This window comes from Ranitomeya variabilis, chromosome 1, assembly GCF_051348905.1.
Source record: "Ranitomeya variabilis isolate aRanVar5 chromosome 1, aRanVar5.hap1, whole genome shotgun sequence".
Classification (NCBI taxonomy): domain Eukaryota; kingdom Metazoa; phylum Chordata; class Amphibia; order Anura; family Dendrobatidae; genus Ranitomeya; species Ranitomeya variabilis.
In genome coordinates, this window is record NC_135232.1 from 312,362,800 (window position 1) to 312,382,688 (window position 19,889).

A 19,889-nucleotide genomic window follows, 5' to 3' on the forward strand; every position below is an offset into this window, starting at 1 on the left:
GCAGAGGGACGCCGAGGACTTTGCATTAGGCTCACAAGGTAATATACCTCCAGTATCACATTTCATATTGTATGTATAACATTTAGGAAGTCTGGTTATATGACAGTCATTGTACACATGTTTTCCCTATTAGGGGGGTCTGTTTTACCTGGGCTTCCCGTAACGCGACTATATAATGAATATACTGATTAATATATAGCCTAAATTTGTTTTTGTGCATTTTCCTCAGGCAGAGAGTCCCTCTTATGGATTTATACCGTTGTTAGCATGTAGTAATTCTATTTTACATTTTTTATACAATTATGCCTTAATAAAATTGGTTGTTTTAAAATCAGTACCAGAGTGGAGATCGATTTACTTCTAAGATCACACTTAATGTGCAGGTTCTAGTTTGGTGGTACGTACACCCTCCGTGTGGAGGGAATTGTTATTTAATAATATTGAGCAACTTTGTGTGAATATACATATAATTTTTATGCATATTTTCAAACTCTAAGCTGTACAAAAGTTTACTACTTATTAGATGAAGCATATCATGTGATGTGATTTTGTGTAACGAGGGAGGGTGAGTCCTAAGGATATCAAATCCTTTTATGAAGGTGTGCAAAATTTTTGGGCGCTTGTTTTCCTTATGAAAAATTGCCCCCCCCCCAAAAAAAAGTCGCTTGACCTTGTTTCCATAACTTTTTGGCCGCAATTCTTCCATTAAGACCACTTCTGGCCACACATCTACGAATTTCTGCTAGTTCTGCAATGATGACACTGCTGGACATCTTCCAATATTGAATTAAAGTAAGCCTGATGTGTCTCATCTGTTGTACTAAGTTTCCTAGCCCGACGACTGCATCTACCTTCCTCATCATTGCCAGTTTCTCGGTATTGCTTTAAAAAAAAAAAAAGCTTGAAGGACATCTTGAAACTTCAGCCTGCTTTGAAACCTTTGCCTGGGAGAGATCTTGAAGAAGTATAACTACCTTCTGTCTTGTTGCTGTGCTCAGTCTTGCCATGGAATATGAATTGTGACATGCATGAAACAGCCTTCCACAATCCCACATTTCTGGCAGAGTTCATCTGTTTCTCATCCAGTTATAAATCTTTTTCTCAGCTGTTTCTATTAATGACGGTTTCAAAGGATGATCATTATAGGTTTGGTATAATTGGTTACTCATACACCTGACTATAATCATACAAAAGTCCAGACTTTGTGCAAGTGTGCGTTCAAGAATTGAAGAGGTTTTGATGGCAGAAAAAGTGATGCTGCTTTGATGGTACCAAATATTGACATAAGATTTCTATTTTGTTAATTCAGTTTGCATTTTTTTGAATTCATAAAAAAAAAAAAGCAACCTATTTTACTGCTTCTCAAAGCATTTTCCCACACCAGCCTAAAACGTTGCGCAGTACTGTGTATATCACAAAATTGTCAGGTCCAATATGGTTCTCCTATGTGCTGTGTATTGTTCCCTACTATATCCCCCGCAACAAAAACCATGTTGTAGACTTCAAATTAGTAGACTGACTTTACTCCGAGGATTTTTTTTTTCTGTAGTTTATGAATTAAATTTTGTGAAATCTCATTCACAATGCTAATTTTGGTTTAAAGCAGTGGCATTTCTGCATGCAAATTAACTTTGGAAAATCTGCAGTGTACCCATGGGAGCATAAAATTAACAGTGATCATTTCTACTGATGTCAATAAATGCATATCTTGTATGTCTGATATCCAAACACTCCATTTAAAAAGTAAGAACCTAAAACTTAAGAGTCCACCAACGTATGATCATGTAACGAAGGCTGAAAATGGCAAAATTGTAAATTGTTTTGACCATGTCTGATCATTATATTCAAAAGTGCGGGAGCAACAAGCTTTAGTATGAAAAGGTATAAGGTTTTATTTTTTGCCAATCAACAGTAAAGAATATAACATTTCTGAATTGAAACAAATACATTCATAGACAATAGACAGGTATTCAATGTGACAATTGACAGTAATAACTTTCATTCAAACAACTCCACTATAAGGGACAAAAAGGTAATTAACCACAGCATGCTCAAATCGATGCTCAAAGTTCCATTCACAGAATTGACGTGTGCAGATTTCGCATATTGCACTTTATAAGATAGACTGGAAGTGTACAGGGATTATGTCAGCGCACTTGGAAGAAGCAGTCTAAATGCCATCACACATCCTCAGTGCACTTGTAGCCCAATTTACATATGAATGCTAGATAGATGTTTTATCACGGTCACATCAGATCTGAACAAAAAAGGTATTTTTATTAGGAGACAGGAGTCTACATAGTAACTACTTCCAGATATAAAAATGTGCCGACAGGTTCCCTTTCCAGATCCTCTGAATTAGCCCCATTCAAGGACTCCCGGGTGATCCCTGTCTGCAGCTGTTGGAGGATGGAGTGATGGAGGCAGTTCACAAAGTGGAGGCCAACCTGGTGGTAAATGGTAAACGGGACACTCAGCTACAGAGGCACTGTAAAGAGAAAAGGTGTAAATTGTGAAATCTAGATTCACTATTGCAATAGTCATTGATTTAAAAAAAACAATAATCTGTACAATTCTAAAACTATTTGCTTTAAACAAAATGAAACCATTTTACCCAACTGAAAAAAAAAACCAACTATCATAATTCTGTGGGAGAAATGACTACAAGAACCTAGTTCCTATCATATTCTTTGCGTGCATAACATACATGATTCCCTTCACATATTATCTACTAAGTGCCACTGTGAATGATTCAATGATCTAATTGGCTGTTTTGTCCCATTTCAATTAAAATAAAATCCACTGGGGATGATCAGATGTAAAATGGTACAGGGATTTCAGTCCAATGAACCTTTAAATGTATTCTTATTCTATGCTATACTAAAATGCCTCTAACAAAGTTGAAGTAGTCTTGTAAACAGGTTTCTCTATTGATTGCTTCACTGGGGGGACACAGGAGGCCAAGGGTGTACGATGCTTTAGCCAGGAGGCAGACACTAACAATTATGGCTAAGAAAAAAGTTGATTCCTCCCCAGCAGGCTAAACGGCCTACTGACAACCAAGGTATTCAGTTAAGCTTTGTGTCACTAGGAGGCAAACACGAGTCTGGAGCCCCACACAAATTTCTGCCAAAAATATGTTTATTATTTTTATTCTTAATTTTTCTTAATCTTCTTCATTGCTCCCACAGAAAGGGTAACAGAGCAGGCTGGGCTACCCTGATTTCCTAAATGACAGAGAGAACAGTTTGCCAGGGGTCAGTCTGCATCCTTTCTTGTCCAGGATAGTAGGATTATTTATACTAATACAATCAGAGTTAAGTACGGATGCAGATGGTGCGAACTGTACCTTGCCTTTCTTCCCCCGCCTCCTCGCTCCCCAGAGAAGCGAATACCGAACTGAAGACCAAGCCAAAAACTAGGATCATCTGGGAGATTATAAAAACTAAACATGATCCCTTAGAAGAATCCAGCTTCCATTCTTCAGGGTGTGTGTGTGTGTGTGTGTGTGTGTGGGGGGGGGGGGGTCTCCCCTTGACCTTTCCAGCAACGTTTCCCCATCCCCGTCTTACTATTTGTCAATCTTTTCTTCCAAACCGCAAGTTAAGACATTTCTTTAGTGTGTGGCTCACTCGGTTCCTCCTTACCAGCGTCCTTTGGATCTCTGGAACCTTAATCTTGTTCTCAGCGCTTTGCAGCGCTTTCCCTTTGAACCAATCTACAGCATTTCCCCACTCTGGCTTTCCCGGAAGATGTGTTCCTGAACACCATCACTTCTATCAGGCGAGTATTTGAACTAGCGCCCTGTCCTGCCAATCTCCTTTTCTTGTCCTTCACCTGGACAAGGTGGTGTTGCCTTCATTCCTTCCACCTTAACAAAGTGCTTGTTCTTCTCCTAATACTGTGGAGAAATCCTTACACTGTTTGGTCTTTCTGCATCCAAGGCAACCATTGCCCGCTGGATTTGTTCTGTCATCCTGGTGGGTTATAATTATAAAGTCAAAAAGAAAGTGCCCCCGACAGGGTTGAAGGCTCAGTCCACTCAGGATTGTGGTGGCCTCCTAAACCCTTCACCATAAGGCTGGGTTCACATTGCGTTAATGTGTGCACGCTAACGGACAGCGTTGCACGGCGAAAATGTCGCAATTAACGCCGTGCAACGGGGCCGTTAGCGTGCCCATTGACAGCAATGTCAATTTCTCCTGCAGCGCATCACTAGCGCGTGCCTTTTTCGGCTCGCGCTAGTGATGTGCCGTTCTTCTGTGACGCGCCTCGGACGCTGCTTGCAGCGTCCGCGGCGCGCCCGAGGTCCGTTCCCCGTTCTCGCAGATCGGGGATCTGCGAGAGTGGGGACGCTAACGCGACCCCAAACACGGCCCCTAAATAAACATTGCGTTAGCGCAATCCGCTAGCGCTAGCGCTAAACGGATTGCCCTAACGCAATGTGAACCTAGCCTAAAGCTTTGCAGCTTTGTAGAGCTGCCATATGGTCCTCTAGTCACACTTTATCAAAAACACGATTCCTACCTTTGTCCTGGTAGATACAAGTCTGGGTAGAAAGCTGCTAAAGGCAATGCCTTACACATTTATACCCATTTCTCACCTTGGAAACTGCTTTGGGATATTTCATGGTCTCTTATGTCCCCCAATGAAGAGCGACTAAGAAAAAGGATTTTTGTACTTACAAAAATCTCTCATAGCCTTCATTGGGGACACAGCATCCAGAGTGTGTGTGTGTGTGTGTGTGTGTGTGTGTGTGTGTGTGTGTGTGTGTGTGTGTGTGTGTGTGTGTGTGTAACATAGTAACAGTTAGTAAGGCCGAAAAAAGACATTTGTCCGTCCAGTTCAGCCTATATTCCATCATAATAAATCCCCAGATCTACGTCCTTCTACAGAACCTAATAATTGTATGATACAATATTGTTCTGCTCCAGGAAGACATCCAGGCCTCTCTTGAACCCCTCGACTGAGTTCGCCATCACCACCTCCTCAGGCAAGCAATTCCAGATTCTCACTGCCCTAACAGTAAAGAATCCTCTTCTATGTTGGTGGAAAAACCTTCTCTCCTCCAGACGCAAAGAATGCCCCCTTGTGCCCGTCACCTTCCTTGGTATAAACAGATCCTCAGCGAGATATTTGTATTGTCCCCTTATATACTTATACATGGTTATTAGATCGCCCCTCAGTCGTCTTTTTTCTAGACTAAATAATCCTAATTTCGCTAATCTATCTGGGTATTGTAGTTCTCCCATCCGTTAATTAATTTTGTTGCCCTCCTTTGTACTCTCTCTAGTTCCATTATATCCTTCCTGAGCACCGGTGCCCAAAACTGGACACAGTACTCCATGTGCGGTCTAACTAGGGATTTGTACAGAGGCAGTATAAATGCTCTCATCATGTGTATCCAGACCTCTTTTAATGAACCCCTGATCCTGTTTGCCTTGGCAGCTGCTGCCTGGCACTGGTTGCTCCAGGTAAGTTTATCATTAACTAGGATCCCCAAGTCCTTCTCCCTGTCAGATTTACCCAGTGGTTTCCCGTTCAGTGTGTAATGGTGATATTGATTCCTTCTTCCCATGTGTATAACCTTACATTTATCATTGTTAAACCTCATCTGCCACCTTTCAGCCCAAGTTTTCAACTTATCCAGATCCATCTGTAGCAGAATACTATCTTCTCTTGTATTAACTGCTTTACATAGTTTTGTATCATCTGCAAATATCAATATTTTACTGTGTAAACCTTCTACCAGATCATTAATGAATATGTTGAAGAGAACAGGTCCCAATACCGACCCCTGCGGTACCCCACTGGTCACAGCGACCCAGTTAGAGACTATACCATTTATAACCACCCTCTGCTTTCTATCACTAAGCCAGTTACTAACCCATTTACACACATTTTCCCCCAGACCAAGCATTCTCATTTTGTGTACCAACCTCTTGTGCGGCACGGTATCAAACGCTTTGGAAAAACCGAGTGTGTGTGTGTGTGTGTGTGTGTGTGTGTGTGTGTGTGTGTGTGTGTGTGTGTGTGTGTGTGTGTGTGTGTATGTATATATATATATATATATATATATATATATATATATATATATATATATATTAATAAATATTTGTCTTTTCTATTTCTCCTGCTGCTTTTCTTACTAACTGAATAGCTTGGTTGTCAGTAGGTGGGTGTAGCCTGCCGGGGAGGAGCTGACTTTTTTCCTTAGTTGTAATATTTAGTGCAAGGCTCCTGGCGGCATCAGCGTGCAAGTATGGTCTTCTGTGCCCTCAATGAAGGATACTAGAAAGAGGTTGGACGATAAGTACATAACGCCAAAAAACTAACTAAAGAGTCAAAATGAATGCCTATTATGAAGAATTATCCAGCAGGGCCTCCCCAATGCAGAATAGCAATACCTTCATGTTTCTAGACTTGCTTGTACTGCATTATGTACTTAAAAGAAATGTGTCCTAAAGTATGAAGTGTATTCTTGTTAAGCTTATAAAAATGGCTACCATCATTTATATGCAACTACTCAAATACTACTACACTTAAAGGAAACCTGTCACGTCATTTGTAGCATCTAAAGTGCTGCCAGTCATGCAGCATGCGCGGCTCGCCGATATACAATGCGCAAGTGCTGCTCCCCAGTTACATACTGCGCAAGCACAGCTCCCCCAATACACACTATGCAAGCGCGGCAGCACAAACTGGGCAAGAGCGAGATATACAGTGACATCGGCAAAAAACACAGGACATAAGTAAAAACTGCGTGGGTGGGGACAACCCTGACTGAACACAATGAAGCACACCCCTATGACTAAAAGAGCAGGTAAGATATAACTATGGAAAGTGGTTTTAATAAGGAGTACAGAGATTTAAATGGAAATAACGTGTTAGTGATGCACATTGCATCACACACAATGCCCTAGGGACAGTTCAGATGCTACAAATGACGTCACAGGTTCCCTTTAAAGGGGTTTTCCACTTCAAGAAAGAAGACTCCAAACACTATATACAAACATAGGAGAATACTAACCGTACTCGTCCCGTGGGTCCAACCATTACTGTTTTCTGCGGCTCTGGTCTCAGTGTTTTGGCAGTGTTTAGTTGTGACGTCATGTTGACCGTGCACATCCCCACTGAATGCAATCACGAAGCTCGGTGCCTCGTGCTGTCTATATCGGAAGAGTTGCTGAGCTCAGCAATTGGCTGTAGTATTGATGCACACTATGAACATAATGTCACCACTGCAGCCAAAACACTGAAATCAGGGGCACCGTAGAGAGTCGGAACTGAAATCAAGGCTCTGCTCTTTATATAAAAGCATTTGGGATCCACTTTTCTTTAAGTGGAAAACCCCTTAAACGTAACCGGACAGCTGATGCATGCAACCTGATCCACAGGTAGCATGTTTTTAGACAGTTGGTGCATGATTTCAGCCATATATGTTTAACTCTGAAAACCTTCAGCTAGAGAAAAAAATATCGTTCAATAGTTGCCAGCGACAGAGCTGCATGGGAGACTTATTGGACAGGCGATTCTAACCTTGAAGGATAGGTCTTTCCTCATACAAGCATGCCGTGATAAACCAGTCAGCAGGAGGGGAGAAGCCAGCGGGGACCTACCTGTCTGACAAGCCTCCTGTGTGGCTCAGTCCCCAGCAGCTACATTATTCTCTGAAATGCTGCAGTATTTCAGAGTCAAACATATCTGGATGAAATCATACAGCCAATGTCTGATACATGATGCCCATTGATGGAACCTGACTTCTGATGCTCTATTTAAAAAGGCAAAAAACAAGTAAAATAACTCAGTCCAACTTGTATTAATGGAGTATTTTTTTGTAGCATTACCGTACATATAAGAATAAAAAAAAACGCTCCATTATAGCAGAGGAGAGTATGGTATATTTGGAAAACTGCAGCATGTTCTATAATTTACACAGCGTGTAAATGGAGTTCTCTAAACTGAACTCACTTGCAATATACTGTACTATATGCCACATTTGAAATGTCCTTTTAAAAAGGGAGCCAGTCACGTCCCTAAATGTCCCCAATTGCCATTACTGCGGTATGGGTGCAGATTTCTGTAATTTGATCATGTATTTTATGTAACTTACTAAATTGTTAGCATTTCAAAAATCAACGTCAATCTGCAACGTCAAATACAGTAATGAAGCCAGACTGAACTGGCAGGGTGTCAGTACTGTTACATAGAAACAATCGCCCCCATGGAGGTGTGATTACAAGATCTGGGGCTGGACTAGTCCAGGGGAAGTGATGGCCACGGGGCTAGACGTGCTTTATTACCTTTTATAATGCTGCACATTAAAATCTAAAAGTCTTCAAACACTGCAGCATCAGTAAATTACACAAAAGACAGAGCTGTACCAATACCACTGTAGTAGCCATTGGGGCAGTTAGGGGACCTAACAGGTCTGGTCTTTCTCAGCAGCATGAAAAATCAGTGTGTCTCTCAATCATTAGATTTTTCCTTTAAAAAAAAAAAAAAATTAAAAAAAAATCTGAATTTCAATGAAACATTAAAAATGTCACCTATTTATGGAGAAACTAGCACAGAAATTCATGCTGAGCTGAAAAATAAAAAAAATTGTGTGATTGCAATCCTGTCCTGCGACTTCAAATATATTCTGTTTTACACTCTAAGCATTGATGTCAGTTGAAAACTGGGAGCAGATGCTTTATGTATCCATGGATATGCATGTTAAGCCTGCAGCTCTTTACCCAGTGTGTCAAGTACCTGCATTTGTGACTCAAAGAATCAATCAATCACACAACTGCACTTTACTGTGCTCCTGTCAAAGAAAATCATAGGGGAAGACAGATATGTGACAACAGCATGGATAGTGTTTCAATCTGTGCGAATCTTAGACTGGCTATGGGCCACGGAACAGTCAATGAGCACTTTACAGTCTGGATTTCAGGGCAGAACAGCACCTGCTTGCCAATTCACTGTTAGAAAGCACAAGAAGCAGGAAATGGTTTTACTTCCTAAAAGAGGAAATCCTGGAATTTGCAAATAAATTACTACTCAAGATTATTTTGGGGCATTTTTGCTGAACACTTCCATTTAGCCTGATAGAAATCTAGCAGAGAGACGACTAAGAATAATGGGAGCCTGTGCTCTGTTTTTGTGTCTGCAGTCAAGTTGTACCATGCATGCCATCTAGACTGGAACCAATTGCTCTTCAATTGTTATTCATTTAACGGCCATAAGCCTGAAAACTCCTGGAGTCGAAAATTGACATTCTCAAGCCGTGTCAACTGGAAACCAGTGAAACAGTCTCCTGAGCAAATCCAATAGAAAAAGCGCAGCTACTGAAAGCAAGGCCAGCAAGCAACAATAAGTGAATTATATTGACTATCCACGATCAATCAATGGAGTAAATACACCAATAGCACGACCAACTAAAGAATATATACTTTACACATACACACTCTTTTTGTATGATATAACAAAAATATATATACATTTTCCACACACACAAAAAAAAAATAAATAAAAAAAAATTATATATATATATATATACACACACACACACTCACTGGCCACTTTATTAGGTACACCTGTCCAACTTCTTGTTACCACTTAATTTCTAATCAGCCAATCACATGGCGGCAACTCAGTGCATTTAGGCATGTAGACATGGTCAAGACAATCTCCTGCAGTTCAAACCGAGCATCAGTATGGGGAAGAAAGGTGATTTGAGTGCCTTTGAACGTGGCATGGTTGTTGGTGCCAGAAGGGCTGGTCTGAGTATTTCAGAAACTGCTGATCTACTGGGATTTTCACGCACAACCATCTCTAGGGTTTACAGAGAATGGCCCGAAAAAGAAAAAAAATCCAGTGAGCGGCAGTTCTGTGGGCGGAAATGCCTTGTTGATGCCAGAGGTCAGAGGAGAATGGGCAGACTGGTTCGAGCTGATAGAAAGGCAACAGTGACTCAAATCGCCACCCGTTACAACCAAGGTAGGCCTAAGAGCATCTCTGAATGCACAGTGCGTCGAACTTTGAGGCAGATGGGCTACAGCAGCAGAAGACCACACCGGGTACCATTCCTTTCAACTAAGAACAGGAAACTGAGGCTACAATTTGCACAAGCTCATCGAAATTGGACAGTAGAAGATTGGAAAAACGTTGCTTGGTCTGATGAGTCTCGATTTCTGCTGCGACATTCGGATGGTAGGGTCAGAATTTGGCGTAAACAACATGAAAGCATGGATCCATCCTGCCTTGTATGGAGCATCTTTGGGATGTGCAGCCGACAAATCTGCGGCAACTGTGTGATGCCATCATGTCAATATGGACCAAAATCTCTGAGGAATGCTTCCAGCACCTTGTTGAATCTATGCCACGAAGAATTGAGGCAGTTCTGAAGGCAAAAGGGGTCCAACCCGTTACTAGCATGGTGTACCTAATAAAGTGGCCGGTGAGTGTATGTATATATATATATACACATATACATACACACATATATACACATATACATACATGCACAGTCAGGTTATATACTGTGGTGCACATGTATAGCCTCCTGTGTGCAGCGAAGCCTACCGATGCTGTTATCTTGTTGACATGTCAATAAAGTTTGTTGAACTGTGATTGGTGCGTAAGTAAACATGGCGGCTCCAGCAGCCAAAGAGCGCAACGGACCGGGTGGAGCTGTGATCATTTTCCATTCGCACTGGCCACCATGGAGGAGCCGCCTGAAATGAAGATCATCAGCTCGGAGCTGGTGGAGAATTACATGGCGAGTTACCCGGCATAGTGATATATGTGTATGGTAGCCCCTGCTGTGCAGAGTAGCCATGTATCTTATGAGGCCTTATGGGACCATTTACTTCGTCACCAATAGGCTGTAAGCCAGACACTGTGCACTACCTGTGTGTGACCAGAGCCATAAACAAGTTATTTATTGCGTGTAACTTTAATACTAAGCAGTCACCCCCTCCATGAACTGGCAGGCTGTGAATGGTTGTCTCATCAGTATATTGCATCTGTTGTTGCAATCATTATTATATGAGTTTGCTGCATTCATTCTGAGACATGAGCAGGTACTGTTGCCCTTTTTTTGCTGTATTTATTCTTGAATTTTGGGGGAATTTTAATTCCTCTTTATTGTGGCTTTGCTTTTAATGTATTGACTATTTACTTCTAATAGAATTGAGTCTGCAGCCAGAGGCTCGGAGACTGCTGCAAAACTACAACTCTCAGCATTCCCTCAGAGCAAGCGGATGCCGGGGCATGATGGGACTTGTAGTTTTACAGTAGCTACAAGATGAAATCCATTACAGAAACTTTTTTTTTTTTTTTGATGGATGGGCAGGTTTTTTTGTTTTTAAATAAGCACAAGCGCCTGATCAGTGATATTCTATATAACTTTTACTTTAATAAAGGGAACTCATGCACGAATCAGCATATTAGGAATATAAATGTATATTCATATTTCTAGAATGTAAAACCAAACTTTTGCTGACATAAGTATTGGACAACAATATGGACTACTGTAGTCATCAAACAGAGACAGGAGGGGGGAGACACCAAAAACGACTGAAAGGTTCATTGCAAGTCTAAAAATGTAAAAACTTTATTATACACAATGCAAATAAACAGGTATGGGAAAACATGGGACAATTCCACACAGAACTGGGTGCAAAAGGACGCACGGAAACCGGTAAGGCAATAAATTCCCACAATGTAGACATATTTGTATAACTCATCAAGAAAAATTAGCCAAAGAAAAATACAGAGATGGAAGTGGTAAAGCCTGTCCTATAAAAAGAGTTCACCAGTCAAACAAACTGGGTGTTGTATGCAATGTGCCAAATATATACAGGTAGATGACCAGTATAGAGAGATTAAACTCAGAGGCATAACATAGTACTTGTATGAGCAGGCAGGCAGGGGCTCACCAGGTGTGTGCGTGAGCCCCTGCCTGCCTGAATTGGCACATAAGGGGTTAACTTGCATAAATCCCTTCTGCTGTATGAAATTGTAGAATTTACAATAGATATCACTCATGTAATGTAAGTAGCATTGTACTATTCCTATATTTACCTGCTGTATCTGTGCATCATGAATCATGGTATGTGTTAAAGGGGCCCACTGAGATTTTCGCCCAGGGCCCATAAAAACCTGGAGCCGACCCTGTCTTTGAATACATTTATACAAAGTCATGCTGTGGATAAATGCAGCAGAGCTTATAGCTCAAGTCCTAAAATCAATGTAAAGTGAGCCACATGTCAGCCACACTACACCTGAGATTGAAGTTTGAGGCATGGACAGAGACACATATTACCAGTGCCACATCTTAGGAGCCTATTCTGTGCTCTTAAGATGCAGAGAACACCTGAAAGTGACCTGCTAATATGTGTAGTGGTAGAAATCGGCATGTAGAATACAATGGCTGAAGCGTAGCTCCCCCTGCTGTGCTTACCTGTCACTGCGTGTGCTTTCCCTCTTCGCTCTCTCTTCCAACCAAGACTCTACATTAGAAGGAGGAATCTGCTTACTTAGTTCTTCTTTCGCTCTTCTCTCTGCTATACAAAGCATATACAAAGGACTATAAAACTCAAAGTCTACTTTTTACCATTCATTGATGATCCACAAAGCCAGTGCTTGGTCCACCGTGTGGAAGACCACGGGCTGTACATTGTAAAGTCGCAGAATTACTACATTTCAGAATAGGTCAGCAGCAACCATGCTACGTGCAGTGTATGCTGAAAGCAGTGAAATAAATATACTACTAAGTGCCACCTTAGATATCTGACTGCAAAATCTTAAGACGCCGTTCCATTTTTCATAAACAGATGTAATTATCACCCCAAGCACAATATCCGCTGGATAAGAAGAAAAAAAGCTCTCTGCTCCCCTTACATCATAATTAAAAAAACACGAGGCTAATAAATCATGAATACTGGAGGGTTCTCTCTAATTTATACATGAGTACTTCCTGGATTTTGCATAATATTTACAAATGCGGCTAAAGATAGGAATACAAGTGAGAATTGTCCGAAATGAGGAGAAGATAAATGTCAACTACTTTCAATAGCACCAGCCAAGTTAGACTTGGCTCCCTTCCTGCTGGGCCATTTTTCATTTGTATGTTTTCTTTTTTTTTTTCTTCCATTTCAGTTTTCCCAAGAATGATACGTTTTTAATTTTTCTATTGTTTTACCATTTGAGGGCTTTTTTTTTTTTCTTTTTGTCAGATGAGCTGTAGTTTTGAACTCCACCATTTATATAGTCCACCATTTTTAGTGCTCCTTAATCAGTGAAAATGACCATGTAACTTCATTCTGTAGGTTAGTACCATTGCGCCAATATCACAAAAGTCTTAAGCTTCGCTAATCTATCTACTATATAATTGTCTAAGGGTCACTTCCGTCTGTCCTTCTGTCTGTAACGGTTATTCGTTCGCTGATTGGTCTCGCCAGCTGCCTGTCATGGCTGCCGCGACCAATCAGCGACGCGCACAGTCCGGAAGAAAATGGCCGCTCCTTACTCCCCGCACTCACTGCCCGGCGCCCGCATACTCCCCTCCGCTCACACAGGGTTAATGCCGGCGGTAACGGACCGCGTTATGACGCGGGTAACGCACTCCGTTACCGCTGCTATTAACCATGTGTGACCAAGTTTTTTTTACTACTGACACAGCGCCAATAGTAAAAACATCTAATGTTAAAAATAATAAAAAACGATTATATACTCACCTACGCCGCCTTTCCCGCTCCTCGCGATGCAACCGGCACGTTCCGGTGGCAAGGATGGTCTGGCAGAAGGACCTGCCATGACGTCACGGTCATGTGACCGCGACGTTATCACAAGTCCTGCACGACGAGGACCTGCCGCGACGTCACGGTCACGTGACCGTGACGTCATCACACCCTGGAACCGGAAGATGCCGCCTGCACCCCACACAGGCGACAGAGCGACAACGCGCCTGCGGAAGGTGAGTATATGTTTATTTTTTATTTTTTTTAACCTGTGTCATACGTGGCTGGGCAATATACTACATAGCTGGGCAATATACTACATGGCTCTGTGCTGTATACTACGTTACTGGGCAATATACTATGTGGCTCTGCTGTATACTACGTCACTGGGCAATATACAATGTAACTTGGCAATATACTACATCACTGGGCAATATACAATGGAACTAGGCAATATACTACGAGGCTGGGTAATATACTACGTAGCTGGGCAATATACTACATGGGCTGTGCAATATACTACGTGGACATACACATTCTAGAATACCGGATGCGTTCGAATCGGGCAACCATCTAGAGAGAGATAGATATATATATATATATATATATATATATATATATATATATATATATATATATATATATATATATATATATATATTTGTCTAAGGGGTACTTCCGTCTTTCTGTCGGCAACTTCTGTCATGGAAATCCCGCATCGCTGATTGGTCTCGCCAGCTGCCTGTCATGGCTGCCGCGACCAATCAGCGACGGGCACAGTCCGATTAGTCCCTCCCTACTCCCCTGCAGTCAGTGCCCGGCGCCAGCTCCATACTCCCCTCCAGTCAGCGCTCACACAGGGTTAATGCCAGCGGTAACGGACCGCGTTATGCCACGGGTAACGCACTCCGTTACTGCCGCTATTAACCCTGTGTGTCTCCAACTTTTTACTATTGATGCTGCCTATGCAGCATCAATTGTAAAAAGATCTAATGTTAAAAATAAAAAAAACAAAAAACCTGCTATTCTCACTTTCCGTCGTTCGGCGATGCGCTCGCGCCTGCCGCCAGCTTCTGTTCCCAGAGATGCATTGCGAAATTACCCAGAACACTTCGCGGTCTCGCGAGACTGCCAAGTCATCTGGGTAATTTCGCAATGCATCCTGGGAATGGAAGATGGCGGCAGCCGCGCACTGGATCCCGGCGTGTGAGTATGTAACTATTTTTTATTTTATTTTATTTTTTTTAAACAGGGATATGGTGCCCACACTGCTAAATACTGCGTGGCCTGTGCTATATACTACGTCGCCTGTCTTATATACTGCGTGGCTGCTATATACTGCGTGGGCTGTGCTATATACTACGTGCCCTGTGTTATATACTGCATGGCCTGTGTTATATACTACGTCGCCTGTGTTAGATACTGCGTGGCTGCTATATACTGCGTGGGCTGTGTTATATAGTACGTGGGCTGTGTTATATACTGCGTGGCCTGTATTAACGCATCGGGTGTATGTATGTATGTATGCATGTATGTATGCATGTATGCATGCATGTATGCATGCATGTATGCATGTATGCATGCATGTATGCATGCATGTATGTATGCATGTATGCATGCATGTATGTATGCATGTATGCATGCATGTATGTATGCATGTATGTATGCATGCATGCATGTAGCGGCCACATAGTATATAGCACAGGCCACGTAGTATTTGTCTGCTATATACTACATGGCTCATACATACTACGAGGCCTGTGCTATATACTATGTGGCTGCTATATACATACATACATACATACATACATACATATTCTAGAATACCCGATGCGTTAGAATCGGGCCACCATCTAGTTTTAAAAATAAACTTTTTTAAAAAGCAAAAACTTCAGGTTTTAATCGGTATCATGTTGGAGAACATAAAACTTTTTAGATAACTTTTTTTTCATTATTTTGAAAAGGTGAGTTAAAGGCATTTTTATTTACAGTATTTACAGTACAGGATAAATAATGTTTCGACTTTTGCACAGGTAAAAAAAAAAAAAAATTACCTATGTGAATCAGGGGTGTTTTTTACATTACAACTATTTAAAATGATTGCTCACACTGCAGTAGCATTACTACTCACTGCTGAGTTATGATGTAAGTGTTTAACTGCAGTGGACAAAGGATGGACACTTATCAAATACTGGAGGGAGGACTCAAGAAGTCAAGATTTTAATGGGAATCTGTCAGCAGGTTTTTGCCACGTAAACTGACTACAGCATGATGCAGGGACAGAGACCCTGATTCCAGAGACGTATCACTTAGTTTACTGGGTGCAGCAGTTATGCTGAGCTCTATATAACTCCATCCACACAACTCATTAACAGCTTTCTGTCAATATACAGTGTGCAAAGCAGCCAGTCTATGGTGAGAGCATGGCTGGACCAAGAAGCACGAGACACCTTGTCCTCTAATGATATTTTCCCGAGGATAAAACACGGATTTTATTGAAACAAAAACACAGTCTAGTAAGTGACAATTTGCTGGCATTCAGGCTCCCAGCCTCTACATCATGGTGCTCTCTGATAACATGGCAAATAACGGCTGAAAGATTCCCTTAAAACACTATCTGCAATTAGAATATTATGGCTAGAGCTTAATTTCAGAATCTTGGCATTCAAATGATACAAGGGTCAATATCCCAGCTGAGATATTTGGGGTAAATCACTCATTTAAGGTCAAGAAGCAACATGAAAAGTTTCACATCTTGGTTTTGGGTCTCTAAATGATAGAGGAAAAGCTGTAAGTGACATCCGAAAAGAAAAATTATCACTTTCCCTACACAGCCTCTACTGACACCCAAGTGAGTGGAACTGGAACTTTTCTTCACGTTATCACTAGTGATGAGCGAATATACTCGGTACTCTAGATTTCCCGAGCACGCTCGGGGGTCCTCCGAGTATTTTTTTAGTGCTCAGAGATTTAGTTTTTCTTGCCACAGCTGAATGATTTACATCTGTTAGCCAGCATAAGTACATGTGGGGGTTGCCTGGTTGCTAGGGAATCCCCACAGGTACTCAGCCTGGCTAATAGCTGTAAATCATTCAGCTGCGGCAAGAAAAACTAAAACTCCGAGCACTAAAAAAAAATACTTGGGAGGACCCCCGAGCATGCTCGAGAAATCTCGAGTAACGAGTATATGTGCTCATCACTAGTTATCACCCTTCTTATTAATGATACATGAACGCTGATTTTTAAATATGGGCTGGGGGTTTACTGAAGGGATTGGAAGTTAAAGTGAACCGGTCAGCAGGATTTTTCTAAGTAAACTACAGGCATTGTTAAGTTGGCGCTGTTACACAGATTAAAATGACACCTGGGGTGAAGAAATCCATTTTGTGATGCTTGTATAAATCAGTGCTAGAAATTTTCAGCTAATGATATGCCCGCACTCCGGGGTGGGACTGTACAGTAGGTAGTCTTATCTTCCTGCTCTAAGCCATAGAAACCAAGAAGAGACATGTCCACAGGCAGCCCCGAAACATAGTCTGTCTCTATGATGAGGAACATTTGTGATTTGGGTCGGCCTGTGGGCATGTCTCTCCTTGGTTTCTATGGCTTAGAGCAGGATGACAAGACTGCCTACTGTACAGTCTCACCAAGTCAGGACCAAGAAAAGATTCTGCCTACTGTACAGTCCCACCAAGTCAGGAGCAAAATAAGATTCTGCCTACAGTCCGCCCCGGAGCACAGGCATATCATTAGCTGGAAACTTCTAACACTGATTACACAGGATGGATTTCTTCACCCCAAGTATCATTTTAATCAGTGTAAGGGCTCATTTCCACTGGCGAGAGACAAATCGGTCCGTAATCTGGACCGAAAAAAGGGATGTAGCGTATGAGATTGTCATGCGAGTGCAATGCGATTTTTAATCGCATCATCCGTTTTTTGTAATCGCATCATCCGTATTACTGTCCGATTTGTACGCACCGGTGTCCTTTGAAAAGCCGGCAAATCAGTGCTGTGTACAGTAAAATCACACTGACAGGTTAGAATAGAGTAGATATATACACATAGAATAGGTATATATACATATATACCGTGTTTCCCCGAATATAAGCCAGTGTCTTATATTCTTTTTACCCCCAAAAGTCCCACTATGGCTTATTTTCGGGGTATGGCTTATATTAGCCAAAAAAAAGGCGACTTTTTTTTTTTTTAACCAAAAAGTAGCTGTGCCATATAGTGCTCTGCACCGTTCATTATTGCCCCATAGCTGTGCCATACAGTGCTCTGCACCATTATTGCCCCATAGCTGTGCCATACAGTGCTCTGCACCATTATTGCCCCATAGCTGTGCCATATAGTGCTCTGCACCGTCCATTATTGCCCCATAGCTGTGCTGCTGCTGCTGCTGCAATAAAAATAATAAAACACATACTCATCTCTCTTGCTTGCAGCTCCTCGGCGCCATCTTCCCGGCGTCTCTCCGCACTGACTGATCAGGCAGAGGGCGGCGCGCACACTATATGCGTCATCGCGCCCTCTGACCTGCACAGTCAGTGAGGAGAGAGAGAGACGCCGGGAAGATGGCGCGACGCCCGGCGTGTGGAACGAGGACAGGTGAATATGTCATACTTACCTGCTCCCGGCGTCCCGCTCCTTCCCCCAGACAGCTGGTCTTCGGTGCCGCAGCCTCTTCCTCTGTCAGCGGTCACCGGCACCGCTGATTAGAGAAATGAATTATGCGGCTCCGCCCCTATGGGAGGTGGAGCAGCTTATTCATTTCTCTAATGAGCGGTCCCACGTGACCGCTGAACAGGGGAAGAGCTGCTGAGCCAATCAGCGCTTGAGATGCTGGGGAGCCGCTGGACCAATCAGAGCTCCGGCCGGGGCACACAGAAAGTTAACCCTGCACTCGGGGCCACTAGAGAGAGGACAGAGGGGACCGAGGCAGTCAAAAGGTACCATGGCTTATATTTTCCACGTGTTTCCCACTACGGCTTATTTTCGGGGTATGGCTTATATTAGCCGCCCCTTCTCTACCCCCCACTACGGCTTTATTATCGGGGGTGGCTTATTTTCAGGGAAACACGGTATATGTCAGTGAGACACCTATATATGTATATTTATATTTAATGCAGCGCAAGATAGCATTAAAGCCGCTAATTCAATTGCCGGCTTTTCATTTCTCCGTCCCATACCCGACAGGATATGAGACATGGTTTACATACAGTAAACCATCTCATATCCCCCCTTTTTTTGCATATTCCACACTACTGTTAGTAGTGTGTATGTGCAAAATTTCGGCGCTGTAGCTATTAAATTTAAGGGTTAATTCGCGGAAAAAATTGGCGCGGGCTCCCGCGCAATTTTCTCCGCCAGAGTAGTAAAGCCAGTGACTGAGGGCAGATATTAATAGCCAGGAGAGGGTCCATGGTTATTGGCCCCCCCCCATGGCTAAAAACATCTGCCCCCAGCCACCCCAGAAAAGGAGATTTTTGTGTACTCACCGTAAAATCTCTTTCTCTTAGCCTCTAATTGGGGGACACAGGACCATGGGTGTTATGCTGCTGTCCACTAGGAGGCGACACTATGCATAATCTGAAAAAGATTAACTGTGGCTCCTCCTGTGCAGTATACACCCCTGGACGGCATCAGCCTTCTCCAGTTTTGTGCAAAAGCAGTAGGAGGAACGTAACATGAATAACATAATTATGCCTGTAAGAAGGCAACTATGTAACATGAATAACAATTATGCCTGTAAGAAGGCAACTATGTACGAGCTCAAGAAAACAATATGAGAACTCAGTTACAACGGCCCGGAAAGGGCAACAGGGTGGGAGCTGTGTCCCCCAATTAGAGGCTAAGAGAAAGATTTTACGGTGAGTACACAAAAATCAACTTTACTCTGTCGCCTCATTGGGGGACACAGGACCATGGGACGTCCTAAAGCAGTCCCTGGGTGGGAAGCAATGGACGAATATTGTGCAGACAGGCCCGTACACTTAGGGCACCGCCGCCTGCAGGACACATCTACCCAGGCTCGTGTCCGCTGAGGACTGGGTATGAACCCTGTAGTGTTTAGTAAACGTGTGTAAGCTAGTCCAAGTGGCTGCCTTACACACTTGTTGGGCCGAAGCCTGGTGCTGAATGGCCCAGGAGGCC

General features: G+C 42.5%; 1 protein-coding gene across 1 annotated transcript in view; it reads right to left on the reverse strand.

Annotated features, from left to right (window-relative positions):
• Positions 1-1,867: 1,867 nt before the first annotated feature.
• Positions 1,868-19,889, reverse strand: part of ZMAT5 (zinc finger matrin-type 5) — an 84,260-nt gene continuing 66,238 nt past the window's right edge. The window contains exons 4-5 of the mRNA XM_077297001.1: positions 12,452-12,554; positions 1,868-2,488 (exon numbers count right to left, since the gene is read on the reverse strand). Coding sequence (XP_077153116.1) covers positions 2,359-2,488; positions 12,452-12,554 — 233 coding nt within the window. The 3' untranslated portion in view covers positions 1,868-2,358. The remainder of the gene's footprint in view (positions 2,489-12,451; positions 12,555-19,889) is intronic.